We start from the raw sequence: 19,186 nt of genomic DNA, 5'->3' as shown, positions 1-19,186 counted from the left end.
GCTTCCTTGTAAGACTTTTGGTGGAATGAATAAAATCTCACTAGTAACAAAACTGCCAAACTTTCTTGCTTTTTCCCAAATCCAAATGACTGCCTTTCCTTCCAGCATAGCCATCTCACCCCGGGTACTCACCATGGTAGGAGGCTTCAAGCACTCATCAGTCAGCCCCTCCATGAATCTCCCCATATTTCTTCCACTTGATTCCCAGTTCTCTTTCAAGGCAAACTTGTCCTTGCAGTGCCCAGTGATGAGAAACTGCTCCAAGACCAATTGAGAAATCATCTGCTCCTTGCTCTGCTTTTCAGGTTGCAACCATGCAGTAAACATCTCCCAGAGTGTCTGTAATTCCTCCTTTGCCAATGAGCCATTGCCATTTGGTGGAAAGTTAAGCTGAGCACATGGTGAGGTATCGATGTCTTCTCCAAATTTCACAGCAGAATGCTGTTTAGGAATAAACTCTAGATTGTCTAATTGAAGGGCATTTGTCAGTGAGTCAAGATTAAAAGTTTCTCTGACCTGTGAAGCCATTGTAGAAAGAATCCCAAGAATAATCCCACTATGGCACTTCAATATCTGTCTTGTGACTTTAGGATCACTTTCAATAGTTGGTGATGTGCAAAAGCTATAAATTTAAAAGAGAAGAGACATATAATAAAAGAAAAAATCAATTAAAATTCTGTCACAGTTTCATAGTATCTGACAGAAAATATTTCATACTAGTGTTCCAAAAATGCTTCCAAAGAACAAAACATAAAGAAGATGCAAAATATAACAATGCTTGACATAGGGAGAAAAGTTCTTTGTCAAAATGGGAAGAACATAAGAACATAGCAAAGTGTGAGGTAGCACTGGCCTATCTGTTTCAACATTGGAAAAGGTGAATATATGGTTTCTGACCCTCAAAATTTAAGGTTCACCCTTGTTTCCCATTATAAAGTGCCACAAAATAATACTTCCTTAACAGAAAAACATTACAAGCAAATGATCATAACATTAATTTCATTCAGCAGCAAAAACATATCCATAAACACACACACACACACACACACACACATATATATATATATACATATATATATATATATAATTCTCATGCTTGAGCAGCATTTAAAATATAAAATGCCATGTCATATATCAAAATGATTATCCATAGCCACCCACTCTATAACAGGCCCCATGTGTTTTGCCCACCTGCTCAATGATAGAAGTACTAATCAGGGTGTAAAACTCAGGTTGTAGACTTTACAGTTTTCAAAACTAAAGTGAAGGCCTAATCCACCAAAGCCCATACATAGGTAAGGGAAAGTCTCTTAGTGTAGTAACCTTGGTTTTTGCTTTGGTAATTCTGCTTCTTGCCAACTGTTCCTGTTACTTGACATATGTCAAGTCCAAATAAGGTTTTGTGTTTAAAAGCTTACCCAGAGAAGGGTTCAAGTGTACAATGGGATTCTGAACTCCTAGCGTTAGCATTCTGTCTAAGCTCCAGTCCCATGGTTATCTAGCAATAGTCAAGTATGCCTGACACTATAATAGGGGCTGCTTGTATCTCCTCACTCTCTTGCTCTCTTGTTCTTTTACTCTTGCCTTCCCCCTCCCTTTGTCCCCATTGCCTTCCCCTCTTTCTCTTCACATGCTCATGGCCAGACTCCCCCCCCCCTTCTCTTCCTCCTCCTCCTCTCTCTATCTCTCTCTGTCTCTGTCTCTGTCTCTCTTTCTCTCTCCCTCTCTCTTTCTTTCTCTCTCTGCTCTGCTCTTATATCATCTTAACTCTCCTCCCCATGCCATGAATAAACTCTATTCTACTATCCCTTCCTCTGGCTGGTCCCTCATGAGGAAGGGATATCTCAGCATGAGCCTGTTGAGGCACCCCCTTTCCTCAGACCTCACCACACCTCAATAGAACATAATCCCCCCTCTTTATCTTTTTATAAACACATCACCATTGTATTCCAAGGCAGGCTAATAAAAAGTTTTTAATTGGTTTAATCGCATGTCTGACTAATCCTTTGTTATGAATTGCCCATATTTCTGGAGTTCCATAAACATCTCCAAAACCAGGCCTTTAGGCATCCAGGCTCTCAGAATTGCTTTGGGTGGGGTAGAGTTCAGTGGTCAGTGAACTCTGAATGATGCACATACTGAGATGTTAAGCTCCCCAGGGCTGCCTTTGTGCAGTGTTCCCCTAATGTCCTAGAGGTGCTTGAAAACTCCACCTAAAAGGAAAACACTTTAGAAATTCTCCTGGTCTGTCACCTCCTCAGCTAAGAATGGTTAAAGCAACTACTGTTTGGACATACAGGAAAGATCACACATGGCTGCTGATGCAGTATCTGGATTTCATGGATATGTCACTGGATCTCTTTGTATTTCCAGATGCATAAATGTTTGGTGGCATCTTACTTAGTTCTCCCATTGTTATGAGAAGACACTATGACCAGGCCAACTCTTATAAGGCAAACAATTAGGGCTGGCTTACAGTTTCAGTTTAGTTATCATCACAGCAAGAAGCACGGCAGGATGCAGGAAGACATGTTGCTGGTGAAGAAGCTGAGAGTTTTAAGGCTTGATTCAGCATAACCAGGAGGAACTGCCTTCCAGGCAGCTATTAGGAGGGTCTCAAAGCCCACCCCCACAGTTACTCAGTTCCTCCTACAAGGTCACACATCCTAACAGTACCACTCCTTCTTGGCCAAGCATATTCACACCAATATAAGTGGCCACCTCTGGTCATTTTTACACTGTTTTTCTGCCTATCTTTTATGTGCTTTTGTCAGTTTTGTTGGCATGATTAGCCAGTGGCTTTCTCTGATTTGAGATCCTCCGTCTCCTCAGCTTAAGACCTGTGCTCCTCCTTTTGGAGATCTGAATCTTTTTGGGTGTGCAAGGTCATCCAGAGAAACAAACAAATTTTTATGTGGAGAGTTCTTGGTCCTCCTTATAGAAATTTGGCAAGTACTTGTCATTGGGCTCAAGGAACTAGGCTCAGATAAGAATATTCACATTTTGGCTAATACGAAGCTTTTGCAAAACCTGAAAACTACTTTCTCCACCTCTGATGATGAGATGCAATTAGACTTATAGATACCCAGCAAAATCTTGATGTCTTACCTTGTGTCCAAAGAATACCTACTAGCTGGAATTTCTGCCTTCAAACAAAAGACATACTTGGATTATCTCCCTTATTAATAACATAGATTGCAGATGGTATGATCAGAACCCTAATCCCTAAGACTGGTCTAATACCAAGTTCCTGTAATTGTTCAACTAACTAGTTCAGCTACCGTAATCCTCATTAAAAAATACCCAATGAACAAATCAGGAAAGTGCAGTCCATCATATTGCCTGGATTGGACACAAACACATACTGTTTCCTTGCTAGTCCCCCTGGAATATACCTCTTCAGCATTTGAAGAACCTGGGCCCTCTGATTTTCATGAATGTGATTCTTCCAGAGAAACAGGTATACACCTTGTATCTGAAAGATGTGTTCTTCAGCCTCCCATTGGCAGAGACAGGTTCAAGACTACGTAGGTACAGTAGGGTATTGATGTCTCTGGATACTAGAGTTCGTGGAAATAGCAAGACCTCTATACACCAGCACAAAAATGGTCACTGACTCTCTAATCTGGACAGACACTAAACTAATTCTACCTTAGGCTTCAAAAACAGCTCTGACTTTGACTCTACCACTAGAACTTCCATATATCTTAAAATCTTTTCTTCTGTTTGTCCATTAAACTACAAACCCAATCTTTGGGGCCATGGAAACTCCCTGTATATAGCTGTCCAAATAATTTAATCCTATTAGCACAGAATGACCCACCTATATAAGAGCTGTGGTGGCACTGCTACTTTAATAAAACAAACAAACAAACAAAGCAAGTTATCTCTGGTTTAAATTTCTATACTTACCAGACCTTATGGCATGGTTGAGTTTCTTCTCTGAATGCCACAAGAATGCTATCTGATGTCTATGTGATTCAGTATCAGGCTCAATTCAGGGCCTACCCTCAGGTAAGCTTTGAGAAACACACCATTACTAATTCAGTTTCCCTGCATACTGATAATGCAGTTGCTTGTCTGTGACTTTCACAGAATTAAAGATGAAACCACATACAGTGAGTAGTAAAAAAAAAAATTAAACAAACAAAGTAAAACAAACTGGGAGGAAGACAGGTAGGTAGGTACGTCAGCCCAGAGAACAGAACTGATTGGTCTCACACTGACTGTCAGATGGGGAAAAGAAAAGTTAATCACTGTTTAAATAAACATCGTATTTGATATGCCTTTACTTCCAGACATGTTCACAGTGCAACCTATAGGAAAAGAGTGCTTTTCACTGCTTATAAAAGGGTCATTAACACTTTGTGGTCCTCCTAGAGGTTATTTGACTTTCCCTACAAAATGATGTCTACCACTGCCAGGCTGCTAACTTAGTTCTCCTACAAAAGCCCTAAGACCAGTGATGTCTATTGATATTCTATGACAAACTATAAGCCATTTCTGTCTGAGATCTCATAGTAATATGACCTTCACCAGACTATTCATGTGGGGGTCTATAAAACTCTCTGCATTTCTTAGACAAAGATATGTTATACCTAGGCTGGATAACTAGTGTGTGATGTCTCAGCCAGATGTCATGATTGTGCTTAAGTAAATTCAAAACAGCCCTTACCAAGGAAGGATTCCAAACAACAGACCAACCCTGCTGATCTTTGGGAAAACTGACTTCCTGAGAGCTTTAGGATGTGAGAACATAACAACACTTGCTTGTTTTTATAGATATATTTTCTGGGTAGATAAAAGAGTTTCCCACATGAACTGAAATTTCTCAAAAAGTAGTTAAGAAGCTACTCCATAAACTCAATCCACAATGACAAAAGCTATCTAGAAAAGTCCGTGGCAAGCAAGTGAGTTTCCCAGAGGTAGCCAACTGATTTGCATGGGGATGACAGTGGCAGTCTGAAAAGACAGAGTCCTAGAGACTTTCTCCCAGGATTGCTTCTCCCTGAGTACAGTCTTTTCCTTCCACTATTACATTGCCTAGTGTTTTGGGGGCACCATCCCTCCCTATTGAGCAAATTTCCTACAGATCACCATGAAGATTTACTTTCAGGAATTAATCCTATTTAGATGAATTAATGACTTTGCAGCATTCCTAATTTGATTAAAATAATTTTAAGAACAAAGTTTAAGGAGATGGTTTTAATTGTTTTGCCAGAAATATATAATAACATTAAAATCAAGAATAGAAAGTGTAGTCTCCTCATAGAATAGTAAGTAGATGCTACATGATAAGGAGTAAATTGATCTTTCAAAATTACACTAAGAAGAGAAATAGACTTGGAACAAATTTTTGATCAAGGAAACACATTCATTCTAGGTTAGGCCCAAGGATGAAGCTACAGTTATGCACTAAAGCAAGGCCATATGAAACTATTGTTTTGAACATATTGAATAAAATATTGCTTTGAACTTACTATCGGGCATCCTTCTATAACTCTCTTTTTGTTTAACATTTTATCTATGAGGTAGTGCTTTAAAGTACTTCTAAGTAGGTATAAATTGCTGGAGGCAAGAAAATAAGTGTGGCTTTTGGGGGGTCCACCCCATTTACGAAATGTATATAGTTATATCTCTGTCTGTCTATATGTATGTATATAAATATGTATGTGGATACATGTGTGTCTATGTAAGTATTCATGAACACAGATGGTCAGGCAGACGAGAGAGAGAGAGAGAGAGAGAGAGAGAGAGAGAGCATATCTATGTTTCTGTGTGTATGTGTGTGTGTGTGTGTGTGTGTGTGTGTGTGTGTGTGTGTGTGTGTGTGTGTTTGACTCTCCCCCCTTCTTCTTTTTCTTTTCTCTCTGGCTCATGAGGAACCGATAATCTCTTGAGACTCCAGCCTGACTAGCAGTAGTGGGGCCGGGGAGGAACAAGTAACTAAGCTTTTGTCTTAATTCCCTGCTGCTATTAGCAGGAGTCAAATTGCCAGAAACCATCAGCTTTTCTCTGCAGAATAACAAAGATTTCAAGAGGATAGAAATTGACAAAAATAAGCAGTGTTAAGCCACACAATTGCTGATCAGAGTTGCCAAAATTAAACAACTTTGGCCACAATTGCAGACTCCACACCTCATTTTTCGCTGTCTGCCTCAAGTTACCTAGCCTACCCCTAGCAATGGGATCGAGCGATAGCCTGTTCCCATAGCCAAAACGTCTCAACTTATAGCTGATGCTTTGGACATAGATTAAAACTTTACTTGGTATATAAGAATTCTTGCCAGGAAAAATGATTAAACAAAATAATAAAAACAAAACAAAGTCAATAACAACGGAGAAAACTAACATAATTTTCATTAGATATCAGAAAATGGTGCACAGGCCTTCTTCCTTACTTTGCTTTAGTCTTCAGCTATACCAGTCCTGGGCATATACCCAAAAGATGCTCCAACACACCACAAAGATACTTGCTCAATTATGTTCATAGCTACTTTGAAACAGTCCAAAACTGGAAACAACTTAGATGTCCCTCAACTGAAGAAAATGTGGTACATCTATATAATGGAAGGACAAGAGAGATGACAAGATGGCCATGAAAATGAATGGAAATCTGCAAGTGACAGTGGTGAGAACATGGGGGCATCTCCAGGATGAGACAGGTACCTGGGATAAGGGAGACACACAAGAATCATTGGGGTAACCTTAATGGTGATTCAGTACACTGTGGATATAGAGCCTGAAGAAGCCACTTACTGTAGCCAGACAGGAACCCCAGTAGAGCAAGGGACTCCAACCCACCCACAAAACTTTCAACCAAAAATTTATCCTGTCTATAAGAAATATAAGCACAAGGATGAAACAGAGACGGAGGGAATGGCCAACCAATAACCAGCCCAATATACATGTGTTAGCAAATCCCTAACAATATTAATGATACTCTATTATGCTAATCGTCTGGAACATGTTGTACTCTGAGAGTCTTCACCCAGCAGCTGACTCAGATGCTGATACCACCAGCCAAAGAGTGGATGGAACTTGGTGTCTCTTTTGGAAGAATAGAAAGAAGAACCATGGGGAGAGAAGGGATAGGAACTCCACAGAAAGATCAAAAGAGTTAACCAACCTGGACCCTTGGGACTTTCAGAGTCTAAATCACCAAAGAACATATAAGGGCTAGACTTAAGCTTCCCTGAGTACATGTCAAAGATGTGCAGCTTGGCCTTTATGTGGGTCCCAAACACATGGAGTGGGCTATCCTATAAGCTATTGACTTTATGTAGAATATGTTCTTCTAACTGGGCTGCTTTGTCTGGCCTCAGTGGGAGAAGAAAGAAGCCTTGAAATGCCAGCATGGGCAGATACCTGGGGGTGTACAAGCTCAGAGGAGAAGTGGGGGTAAGGAATATGAGAGGGGGTAAATGGAAGAGATACATTGTGTAGGATATAAAGTGGATAAGTAAAACATAAGTGAAAGAAAACAAAACAAAAACAAAAGTAGTAACAAAGGAAGAGAGAGACACTAACAAAATTTTCATTAGAGATCAGAAAACATTATGTTGATTTGCTCCTTTGCTTTGATTTAGTCCTCTGCACCTCATAGAGGAATGATTTACCTCACTATGGACTATGGATTCATTGAAATTCAGGTTTAATTAGGCCCCATGTCCTTCCACTCCATGCCTTTCTACCTGCTCAGGCACCATGGGTATGAATACAAAGTCATGGTACAACCCCAGATGTGCTCAGGCGTGTAGTGGAAACTAAAGAAGACAGAGTGAAGATATTGCCTAACGTGACTAGAAACCAGGAAGCCACATTTCATTGCTACCTTTACTTACAGAAGCCTAGTTTAATTGTGTGGTTGTATGTGCTGGAAAGACAAGGGAATTTATCTTTGCAGATAGAAATGCAAAGTTTACATTTTTTTACATGCCCTACAAATGGCTACCCTAGTTGCTAGAAACAAGGTAGTTTCCATTGCAAAAATAGGGATTTTCACCATGAGGCTTCCTGAATATTTCCTTTAAAAAGATTTTGGCCTTTAGGGAACAGAAAAAAACAAAACAAAACAAAACAAACAAAAACAAAACAACAAATAAACAAAACCAAAAAAGCTGGAAAATTATAACCCATGTCACAAGAAGGGACCTTGGAGATAAAGTTAATCATTACATCTAAACTTCATCCAAAAGGCATCCAGGATTGCTGGTTATGCTTAAACCCCTGGCTCCATACTACATAAAGAAAGAAGCTAACAAGACTGTCAGCCCACTGACTGACAAAACTCACTGTGACAGCCCAAATTAGCATTACAGGAATGGCAAGGGGCTTAAACTTGTGTAATATTCAAAACCCATAACCTCCCAACCTTAATAACTTACCCTTATTTTGATGCAGGCTATTACTGTGCCCTTGAGACTGCGTTTTGGGTGTATATCAGTGGTTTTACTAAATATGCCTCTTCTGATCCTTTAAAACTGGACAGAAAGGTTGATCAGGATCTGCAAAGATTAAAACATTCCATTTCTGAATTAAAACAACAGTTAGATTCCCTTGCAGAAATGGTTCTACAAGATTGGAAAGGTGTAGTCATCTTATGAGATGAAGTAAAATAAGTCTGACTTTAGGTACAAAACTGTTGTTTTATGTTAATTGGTCAGTAATTAGAAAAGATGTTTCCACTGTCAGGAAAAAAAAAAAACTAAAACAGAGAATATGACATAAATTAGATCATTGATACTATTCTTTGTTCTTTGGGGCCCCTAACTTACTATTCTGCTCTCAGCACTGACTGAGCCGTTAATTCTCATTCTGATTGAATTAACTGTTGGCCTCATGCACCTTAAACTATATTACAAATTCCTTTCTCTTTTTCTTTTTCTTTCTTTTCTTTTCTTTTTTTTTTTTTTTTTCGGAGCTGGGGACCGAACCCAGGACCTTGCGCTTCCTAGGCAAGCACTCTACCACTGAGCTAAATCCCCAACCCCAACTATATTACAAATTAATTCAGTAAACTAATGATCCTTACGAACAACTGCATTTTTTTTTAGAGCAGGATGAATACAATGCAAAATACCTAGACCTTAGTAGGCTACAAGATCTCAGCACAACTAACTCCATGGTGCAAGGACCAATCAAACTTTAAAATCAGCCTGCCAAAACTAAATCAAAGTTCTAATCTATCAAAATCCATAGTTCTGGAAAAGTCATTAAATGTGCTAATCTAAATAAGCTAATTTTGACTTTTATAATTCTGCTACTGGTTGGTTACCTGTTCTTGTTAACTGACATATATCAACCCAAGACATGATTTTGTGCTTTAAAGCTCACCCTGAGAAATACTGAGGGCTGTGATTGGATTACCAACACTCAATGTAGTCTCTGAGTTTCGAATAACAACTTTCTATTGGCTTAAAGCCATTTCCAAGCAGTCTTCTCTAGTTAATACCCCACCACACTTCCACCACTGAGATTCCCTCAAATACGTGAATGTAGCATCTCTCAGATCCACAAATAATAACACACAAATATACATAACCTTACTCAAGGGCACAAAGAAGGAAAGTGTGTCTGTTCTCCAAACTTACCTCTTTCTATGGAGAATTTCAGGGGTGATTACAGGAAGCATTGGGATGTGGTGTGTGTCTGGGCCTCTGCTCTGCTTCATCTAAAGTTCTGTCTGAGTTGGCTTCTTTTTATAGTGCAGGGCTTCAGTGAGTCAGTTAGAAATTAAACCTGTGCCTGGGTGGGGCATCTCACAACTTTCTACCTTCTACTCTTAGAAGGTGGGGCTCTAATCCTAACATAGCTTGGTAGGCTAAGAATATCAAGATCTGCCTGGCCTTTGTGAAAAGATGGTGTTTAACTAGAGGAGTGAAAGAAAGCAAGCAAACAAAATAGAGGAAAGATACCTCTCCTGCTGTTTGCATCACAGATGAAAACCCAATTTAGCCCAAGCTCTGTTTTTCTAGTACAATCCTAATAATTCCCTGTAAGGAGAACATATCCTAAGCAAGCATTGTAAGTCACTGTGGTGAAAGCTGCTAGTACCACACTGAAAGGGAATACCAAGGCTAGAATTTGTCTCTCATGACTTCTGATCCTCTGTTCTAACATATGGCTCATTCCAAAGTTTTTACAATTTCCTGATCTCCAGAGTTTTGGATCCTAAGTGCTGAAAGACCACCAGGGTGGGGAAGACCCCCACTCAAATCTCAAGACAACGCAACCCCCCAAGAACTCACGAGAAACCGGTCTTGATGTAATAAACAAGAGGTGTATTTGAGGAACCAGAGCTCTGGGGATGACACGTATCTCACACAGGAGACAGAGGAGTCGACCCCGAGCCCAATTAGGGGAAGGTATTTATAGGGAAAATTACATAGGCAGTTGGCAACAGTCACACAAAGCAATTTCATTGGTTCGTAACTTGGGCTCAGTTCAACTCTAGGCTACCCTGCTTCTGGGGAAAGCTGACCCTAGTTCTTGTTTTTTTCTCAGAACTGTCAAGTCAGGCCTTATCCAGGCCAGATGGTTTGTGGTGGCTATAGCCAGGCTATGTCCCCAAAACATGTTATGTTATTCTTTGTTGTGAGGTGCACTTGTCCTCACAGCAGGGTCAGTGGGGGCTGGTTGAAAATCTTTATTCTTTGAGTGCTTCAGTGAACATTGTCAAACCCTTCACAGTGGAATTTGACAGAGGGCAGGAGTGACCCAGCATGTGTTTTAGCCTCTAGAGAAGACAGAGGCTAAAAGGAACTTAGTTCTATCAGCAGAGATAATGCTATCCTTCATTTTAGAAAAACATGATGTTTGATGGACATGATGTGAAAACTAGTCTAGGGAGGAATTACAATTTGTGGGCAAAAAGTCCCTTCCTTTATGGCCTGTTTTCTCTCCTTTTCTATGTTTTGGTTTCTGCTTGTGTGCTCAAATATGTGTCTTTTATCCTATTCTGCACACAAGCTAGCTAAGTACTTGAGAATGACCTTTTACCCCAATTTTATTGCTTTTAGTTCTTCCCCCCCCCCCCCCCCCCGGAGCTGGGGATCGAACCCAGGGGCCTTTAATCCCTGCACACACCTTTAATCCCAGCTATCAGGAAAGAGAGGTATCCAGATGTCTGTGAGTTTGAGTCCACCCTGGACCACAAATGAAGGTTGAGGACAACTGTGGCTAGGTAGACATATGATCTCTCAAAATAAAAGAAAACAAACAAAAACAGAAGAGAACAAAACAGAACAAAACAAAACAAAACAAACAAAACAGAACAGAACAGAACAGAACAAAACAAAACAAAACAAAACAAAACAAAACAAAACAGAAGAAAACAAGTGTTTGAAGCAGGGAGACTGCCCTGGAACCCCAGCACTGGGAGGAGAAACCACAGGATGTAAGTGCATGATCAGTTCAGATCATCCACTACCTCTCAGTGACTTTGTGAGCAGAGTCGTTGAGAATGACCTTAATCTTTTGGCTTTTACTTTCTCCGTGCAGAGTTTCTAGATCTTACTTCTTCAAGCAACCTGTTTGTTTGGTTTCTTGTTTTGCTTTGTTTTGTTTCGTTTTGTTTGATTGGTTGGTTGGTTGGTTGGTTTGGTTTTAAAGGTGTCAGTGGCTTTTAATCCCTGTACAAGCCTTTAATCCCAGCACTCCGGGAACGGAAGCAGGTGAATTTGAGGACAACCTGGACCACAAATGGGAGTTCTAGGACAGCCAGGGCTACACAGACATAAGGTTTCTCCAAGCACAAGAAAACAAACTAAAACAAAATAAAATGAATATTTGAAATAGTAAAGCTGTCCTTGAACCCCAGCACTAGGGAGGTAGAAACCATGGGGTAGGTGTATAATATCATCCTCAACTTCTTAGTGAGTTTGTGAGAGAAGTAGGCTACAAGGTAATGTATGGCAAAATCAAGCAGAAACAAAAAGTGTAGAAACAGAATTTTTAAAATATTAAAATAAGAGAGAGCAACAATAACAACTGAGAGGCCAAACATACTCTGTTGTGAGACCAGTCTCCATCTTAAAACAAAACAAAACAAAACAAAACAAAAACAAAACAAAAACTAAGACTTTGACCTATAGCAGAACAACAAGCTGTACCCACCTACCAGAAAGAACCTCAAGACTTGTACTTGGCCAGAGTTACTCCCTAGGCAGTTGCTAAGAACAGTTAGTCAAAGAATATACTGATTGATACAAAGGTACTTTCAGATCATTTGTAATTGTATATGGTTTATGCTTCAGAGCACCCACTTTTCTGCTTACAGTAGACATTCTATTTGATACTTGTAAGGCTGGGCACCTCATTCCTCACCCCTTCCCTTACATGCCATTTCCAATAAAACCATATCCTGATAAGATTTGTGCCTACCTCACCAAACCATCCTGTGGGCTAACAGGGAGTAAGCCCAAACTCTTTGTTATGAAGAGACTCTGATGTGGTTAAATGGATAATGGCTCCTTGGTGGTCTTTCTGGATTCATGAATGCTTCCTGGCACAACAAAACAACAACAACAACAATAGCAGCAGCAACAGCAACAGCAACAACATTTTTATAACATAATTTAAGTTCCTCCCAGAGCACCATTTTCACTTCACTTTTATCAGAAATCATGTTTTCCCGAAGCAAAATACATGCCCTCTCTGCTGACAGAGATGAGCTCACTTCAGCTTCAGACATATCCTGTTTGCCTCTTATTCTCTGGAAGAGTCTGATCTTATTCACTACAGTATTTGGGATCCAAATATCTCTGAAAATCAGGAAATTTTAATGGCTTTGTAATGAGTCATATATGAGAACACATGATCAGAATTTATGGGAGATAAATGCCAGTACCCAGACCACCCCCTACAACAATCCTTCCACAGTGATCCTCACTTAGCCCCAGGCCATGTGTGCCTCTGAGCATGGCCCTTCCCATCTCTCTCATATTGCTTTATGATGGAAAATCATGGAAGGTTCCACTACTGAAATAAAAGAAGGAAGAGAGGGATACTGGCTGGTTTTGTGTGCCAACTTGATACCAGCTGGAGTTATAATAGAGAAAGGGGCCTCCATTAAAGAAATGCCTCCATGAGATCCAGCTGTCAGGCATTTTCTCAAGTAGTGGTCAAAGGTGGGAGGGCCCATTGTAGGTGGTGCAACCCCTGGGCTGGTAGTCCTGGGTTCTATAAGAAGCAAACTGAGCAACCCAGGGGAAGCAAGTCAGTAAGTAACATCCTTTCATGGCCTCTACATCAGCTCCTGCTTCCTGACCTGTTTGAGTTCCAGTCCTGACTTACTTTGGTGATGAACAGCAATGTGGATGTGTAAGCTGAGTAAACACTTTCTTCCCCAACTTGTTTCTTGGTCATGACATTTGTTCAGCAATAGAAACCCTGATTAAGACATTCTCTCTCTCTCTCTCTCTCTCTCTCTCTCTCTCTCTCTCTCTCTCTGTCTCTCTCTCTCTGTCTCTCTCTCTCTGTCTCTCTCTCTCTGTCTCTCTCTGTCTCTCTGTCTCTCTGTCTCTCTGTCTCTCTGTCTCTCTTCTTTTTTTTCCTACATTGCAGCACCAGGACTATAGTTTACCCCTTTAACCACTATTCTATATTGCCACCTCCCCTTTCCCAGGATCACCTCATTTTTTTCTTCTTTCTTTTGTTTTCAATTTATTGTTTTTATTTGTTTACATTGCAGATGTTGCCCCTCCCACAGTTGTATGTCCACCCCCCCTTGCTTCTGAGAGGGTGCTTTCCCCCTCCCCACTTCTGTGAGGACTCTGGTCTTTACAGGAATAGGACATCCACTCCCACTGAGGCCAGTCCAGAGAGTCCTCTGTTATATATGTGCCAGGGCCTCAAACCAGCTTTTGTATGCTTCCTGTTGATGGCTCAGTCTCTAAGAGCTGCCAGATATCTAGGTTAGTTGAGATTGCTAGTCTTCTCATCCGGTTGCCATTTCTTTCAGCTCCTTTAATCCTTTCCCTAATTCCTACATAGGGGTCCATGATTTCAGGTCAATGATTGGTTGTAAGTAACTACATCTGTCTCAACCAGCTGCTGTTAGGGCCTCTCAGAGAGGACATGGTAGGCTTTTATTGGTAAGCACATCATAGCATCAGGAATAGTGTCAAACCTTGGTTCGCCCAACCAACATGAAATAGATCCCAAGTTGGGCTGGTCACTGGACAGCCTTTCCTTCAATCTCATCTCTATTTTTGTCCCTGGAGTTCATTTAGATAGGGACAATTCTGAGTCAGATATTTTGACTGTGGGTTAATCACCAGGTTACTCCAAGTGAGGACCTCTTTATCTACTGGAGATGGTCTCTTCAAGTTCCCTCTTCCCACTGTTGGGGTAGATATCTTGGCTCATGTCTGGACAAACCAGGCAAACAGGGTTCCACTTGAAAAGGTTTAATGAAAGGATGAGACAAGGGGTGGGTGGAAGAGAGAGAGAGAGAGAGAGAGAGAGAGAGAGAGAGAGAGAGAGGAGAGAGAGAGAGAAAGAAGAAGAAGAAGAAGAAGAAGAAGAAGAAGAAGAAGAAGAAGAAGAAGAAGAAGAAGAAGAAGAAGTAGAAGAAGAAGTAGAAGAAGAAGAAGAAGTAGAAGTAGAAGGGAAGTAGAGGAGTAGAGGCCAGCCATGAGCATGTGGAGAAAAGAGGGGAGGGGAATGGGGTGAAAAGGGACAAAAGAGGAAGAGGGGAAGAGCAAGAGAGAACAAGAACAAGAGAGTGAGGAGGGGGCAACATAGTGTGAGGCATACCTGGCTGTTGCCAGGTACCTGTGGGGCAGAGCATACCTAACTGTTACCAGGTAACTGTGGGGGTGGAGCTTATACAGAAAGCTAAGAACCCCCATTGAGTCCTGAGAGCCTCTTATATCCCAGGTCTCTGGGACTTTCTAGACTGTACCCCACCCCTGCTTTCCCAGAAGCTTCATATTTTCATTCGTTCCCCTGACCCTCTATGCTTCTTTCCTGTTCTCCCCATACCTAATCCTGTTCCTGTTTGCCTCGCCCCCTCCTCATCCCCCTCTGCTCTCCCACACATTCTCTCCTTTCCTCTGCATACCATGATTATTTTCTTGCCCCTTCTAAGTGGGACTGAAGCATTCTCACTTGGGCCTTTCTGTTTGAAAATCTTGTGTTGAAATTACAGACTGGAATATAAAGCCTATGTAAGATGCTGAGCGGGCTGAAATCTGTGGAATAATCCAAGCCTCTAGTAAATTAGCTGGAGTGTTGACTGGAATAACTATTGGATCATTTTTTAAAATACAGTATTTTCATTAATTCTTTGAGAATGCCATATATGTATACAATGCACTCTTATCGTGTTCACTCTTTGTCATCCTAAATCACTGCCAAACACTCCCAATTTCATATACTCTGTTTTTATAACCCATTTTTACTGTTCATATACTTACTCATAGGTGTGTACGGTTTACACTGAGGCTTGACTGACCTACTAGTTACCATGCTCTTATGGAAAATTGCCTTTCCCTGCCCCAAAGCCATGAACTGTCAATAGATCTTCAGTTAGGGCTGGATTCTCATGAGGACTACCTTCATGCAAAGATGTAAGCTGGCCTAGTTGTATGTCTTATGCAGACAACCACAACTATTATGCGTTTATGAGTGCAGTGGTCCTGTCGTACTCAGTAAGTACTGTTGTTCTCTAATCCTCTCTCACATCTGTCTATTTGAATTTTTAAATCCTATTTTCCAAGATATTACCTGAAAGTTGCTACAAAGGGAAAGGATATAGATATCCCATTTTAACTGGACATTTCTAAGTCACTCATTCTTTGCACTTTGTTCAGTGTGATAACCACCTTCACAGTACTCAGAAACTTCTCTGATGAGTTCTGAGTGGTGGACCTTCTTTGGGCTACAGATATATGAATTTAGAGGCAAATTTGACACTTTATTCACTTAACAAACTAGTGGTATTCTTTATATCCATGTGTTCTGTAATCCTCTGTCATAGATTTCTGACATAATTTGTAGCCCCAGGCTTTCTATAGTACAAGTGGTTCTCAATCTGTGGGTAACCACCATTGGAAAGTACATATTTCCTCTGGCTTTAGGAACACATAATCATAATTTACTTTTGTTGTTACAATTTTAATATTGCTACTCAGCAGTGTCTCAGTTACCAAGACAATTGGATATATGTGTTATCCAATGGTCACAACCCACAGTTTGAGAATTGTTACTGTAGAGTAAGCATGAAATCATAACAGAAAGTAGCTGGTTACCTACCCCACTCCCAATAATAGCTGTGCTACTAATGTAGCAATAGGAATAACTTACTAGGAAGGTCACTGTTGAACATCAGTGTTCATAGGTAGGTAATGGTACTAACAACCTTTTTCCTTGGACATCCTGAATGTGTCTGAAGTGCTATAGAATATACACAGCAGGGATACATCTTGGTCAATATGAACTTAATTTCTCATGTTCCAGCTCCATCGTGTGGTATATCCAGCCAAAATGTCTTGCCATGAAATTCTGGTTGGTAACCAAGAACAATGGCAATAGTCTGAATTGTTTTGGGAGGGGGATTGGTTCTCCAGATACTCAGACCAAAAACTCAAAGGTAGACATTTCACATATGGCTTTTTAATTGGCAACAAATGGCTCCTAAGATGAGCATAATGCTCTTTATAGGATAAGCCCAAGTAAACACTCACACAGATATGCAAGCAGAGACTTTCCATATTGATTTTCAGTCATTCTTAATGTTAGTTAGCATCTCTGCCCATCCTTATCTATTTTCCTAGTTTATCTAATCTCAAAAAGTTTTCTGAAACAATCAAAATATACCACGAACATAATTTTTTGAGGTTTTGCATATATAGTTATATATACATATAGTTATATATATATGAATATATACACAAATATATATATATATATATGAATACATATAAATCCTTGTTAACTCTGTGTTGGGATTTTTAATATAAATTTTGGTGTACATGAATTTATCTCTTCATGATTATTTATGCATTTTAAAGATGAATAACTTGTGTCATTTGACCTTAAATATAGACTTTTATTAAAAGATTGATTTTTATAGATAATAATAGTATGCACATGTGTCAAATTGACAGTATTGACTTGTGATCCTTACACTTCATTGCTGATATGACTGTGAATATATTTCAGAGATTGTCACTTGAGGACAGAAATCCCACTTTGACTCTGGGTCATACCATCTCATTGGCAGACGTAGAGTCTTATTTAAAAGGGCCAAAGAAAAAGAATGGAGCAAAGAAATATATGTCTGTCTTGCTTTCTTGTGAATTTAATGTTATCATGTAACTTATGCCCCTCTCTCCACAAATCCATCTTCTCACTTTTACTACCTTACCATGATGGACAGAACCTTCAGAATGTGTGGTTAAGAACACCTTTCCTCTGAGTTGCCTTTGACAGGTATTTTGTCTGAAGGTACAGGAAGCATAAGTAAGACATATACAAAATGGTTCCAGCATAAAAACTGTTGACCACTATACATGATGAAGCAGTTATAGAAAGCTTGATGTTTTCAAATAAGTTTTACCACTGTACAACAGATAAAAGAACATGACAATCTACGATAGTAAAGAGATGACCAGGGCTCTTATCATACTTGGAGGAACCTATTTCTTACCAAAGCAGGGTAAAAACAGAATAAAACTAGACTTCATATTTATGATAAGAACAAAGGGACAAAGTATGGGAAAGGATATTTCAATAAATGTAAATACATTTACTCCCCAGAGCACTGGGTATTTGGAGCAAGTCCGTAAGACAGTCAGAACAGAAGAGAATGAGTAAGAGATGACAAACATGCACAACAATATGAGGATAGTTTGGGTGGCTCTGTCTTCAGGTGAGACTTTTAGAAAGTGCTGAGTACTATGTATATGCTTGACTTGTCTCTTATGTTTGTAGAGGATATTTATCATGGAGACACTTGCACAGGCCATGAGACTCAGACACAGGACATCAGAGAAGGACAGTAAGAACATATATAGTACAGTTGTCATACTGCTAGAAGGAAACAATGAGCAGTATTCATAACTCACCCAGTTAGTAGCATTTTTCTTGTAACTGGGGCCTAACATTCTTGCTGGAATAATGATGTTTAGAACCAGGTGCACAAGCCAACTGACCGAGCAGGAGGGACCAATGTACTTGGTTGCTCTGTATTTAAGCTTCATCCACCTGGAGTTGCTGATGCTGATTATTATTGCTTGGAAACAATTCAGTAGGCACATGGCATAAAGGGACACTCCCCTTGTTATTCGAGAAATATACATTATCAATTTACATCCGATGTCATCTAGAAAATCCTTAAATCCCAAATCTGACATTGTCCGTGGAATGCCTTTTGAGATGATAGACAAGCAGTTGGCAAAAGTCAAGTGCTCTATAATCAGATCTTTGGGCATTAAATGCTTCCCAGTGTGAATTAAAATGATGTAATGAAATAGTACTGAGGAATTGCCAAGCATTCCCACTGTAATCTGAGAGAGGAGGAAAATTCCCATTGCAAAGTTTTCAGAAGACATTTTCATTCCTATTTTAAAAAGAAAATAGATTTATTATGTTCAAAAGACTCTGCAAATTTATTATGTGTGTGAATTACTTCCCAAAGCTAACTTTAAGAAACATTTATCACTTTTTTGTATTTATATGATTCTCTCACTGAAAACAATGCTTATAAGTTTTGTCTTTATAAAGTAGATATTCTCTATTATTTCAGTGGAATAAAAGAATGGATATGTTTACCCAAGTTTAATGTTTTCTCTGGATGTGGTTGTGTCCATCTTTAATTTTAGGACTCAAGAGACATAGACAGACAGTTCTATGAATTTGCAGCTAATATAGTCTAAGGGAGTAGTTTCAAGACTGTAAGGCTATACACAGACAAAACCAATATAAAAACAAAGAAGTATAAAATCCAAATAATAAGATTAATATGTTTTTTCTTTTCTATCTTTTTTTTCTAAGCTCAATGTTTCAGGGTCTATTTTGAAAGAAAAAAATTAAATGTAAAATTCACATGAAATAGATTTCCAAATTTATCAAGAAAAACAAAATATTTAAAAATCATATTTACAGCGAGTGGAGAAAAAGAATATTGTATTTTAAGATTTATCTTATTTTTAAAATTTTATCTTATTTTTAATTAAGC

General features: G+C 39.5%; 2 protein-coding genes across 7 annotated transcripts in view; both read right to left on the bottom strand.

Moving 5' to 3' along the window:
* LOC134484273 (zinc finger and SCAN domain containing protein 4C-like) overlaps positions 1 to 528 on the bottom strand; it is a 9,818-nt gene extending 9,290 nt beyond the window's left edge. Inside the window, exon 1 of the mRNA XM_063280607.1 lies at positions 133 to 528. Coding sequence (XP_063136677.1) covers positions 133 to 528 — 396 coding nt within the window. The remainder of the gene's footprint in view (positions 1 to 132) is intronic.
* The window catches only part of Vom1r42 (vomeronasal 1 receptor 42), a 22,689-nt gene continuing 3,987 nt past the window's right edge, over positions 485 to 19,186 (bottom strand). For 4 of the 6 annotated variants that reach the window (XM_017589540.3, XM_017589539.3, XM_039100711.2 and 1 more), the window contains one exon: positions 17,144 to 18,568. In XM_017589540.3, coding sequence (XP_017445029.1) covers positions 17,646 to 18,566 — 921 coding nt within the window. In that variant the 5' untranslated portion in view covers positions 18,567 to 18,568 and the 3' untranslated portion in view covers positions 17,144 to 17,645. Of the gene's footprint in view, positions 623 to 8,387; positions 8,508 to 12,384; positions 12,506 to 17,143; positions 18,569 to 19,186 lie in introns of those variants that run through there. The other 2 variants (XM_063277375.1, XM_063277378.1) reach the window with 2 other exon arrangements.

This window comes from Rattus norvegicus, chromosome 1 (genome assembly GCF_036323735.1).
Source record: "Rattus norvegicus strain BN/NHsdMcwi chromosome 1, GRCr8, whole genome shotgun sequence".
Taxonomy (NCBI): Eukaryota; Metazoa; Chordata; class Mammalia; order Rodentia; family Muridae; genus Rattus; species Rattus norvegicus.
The sequence above is the reverse complement of the archived record's forward strand: the minus strand, read 5'-3'. Positions and strand labels throughout refer to the sequence as shown.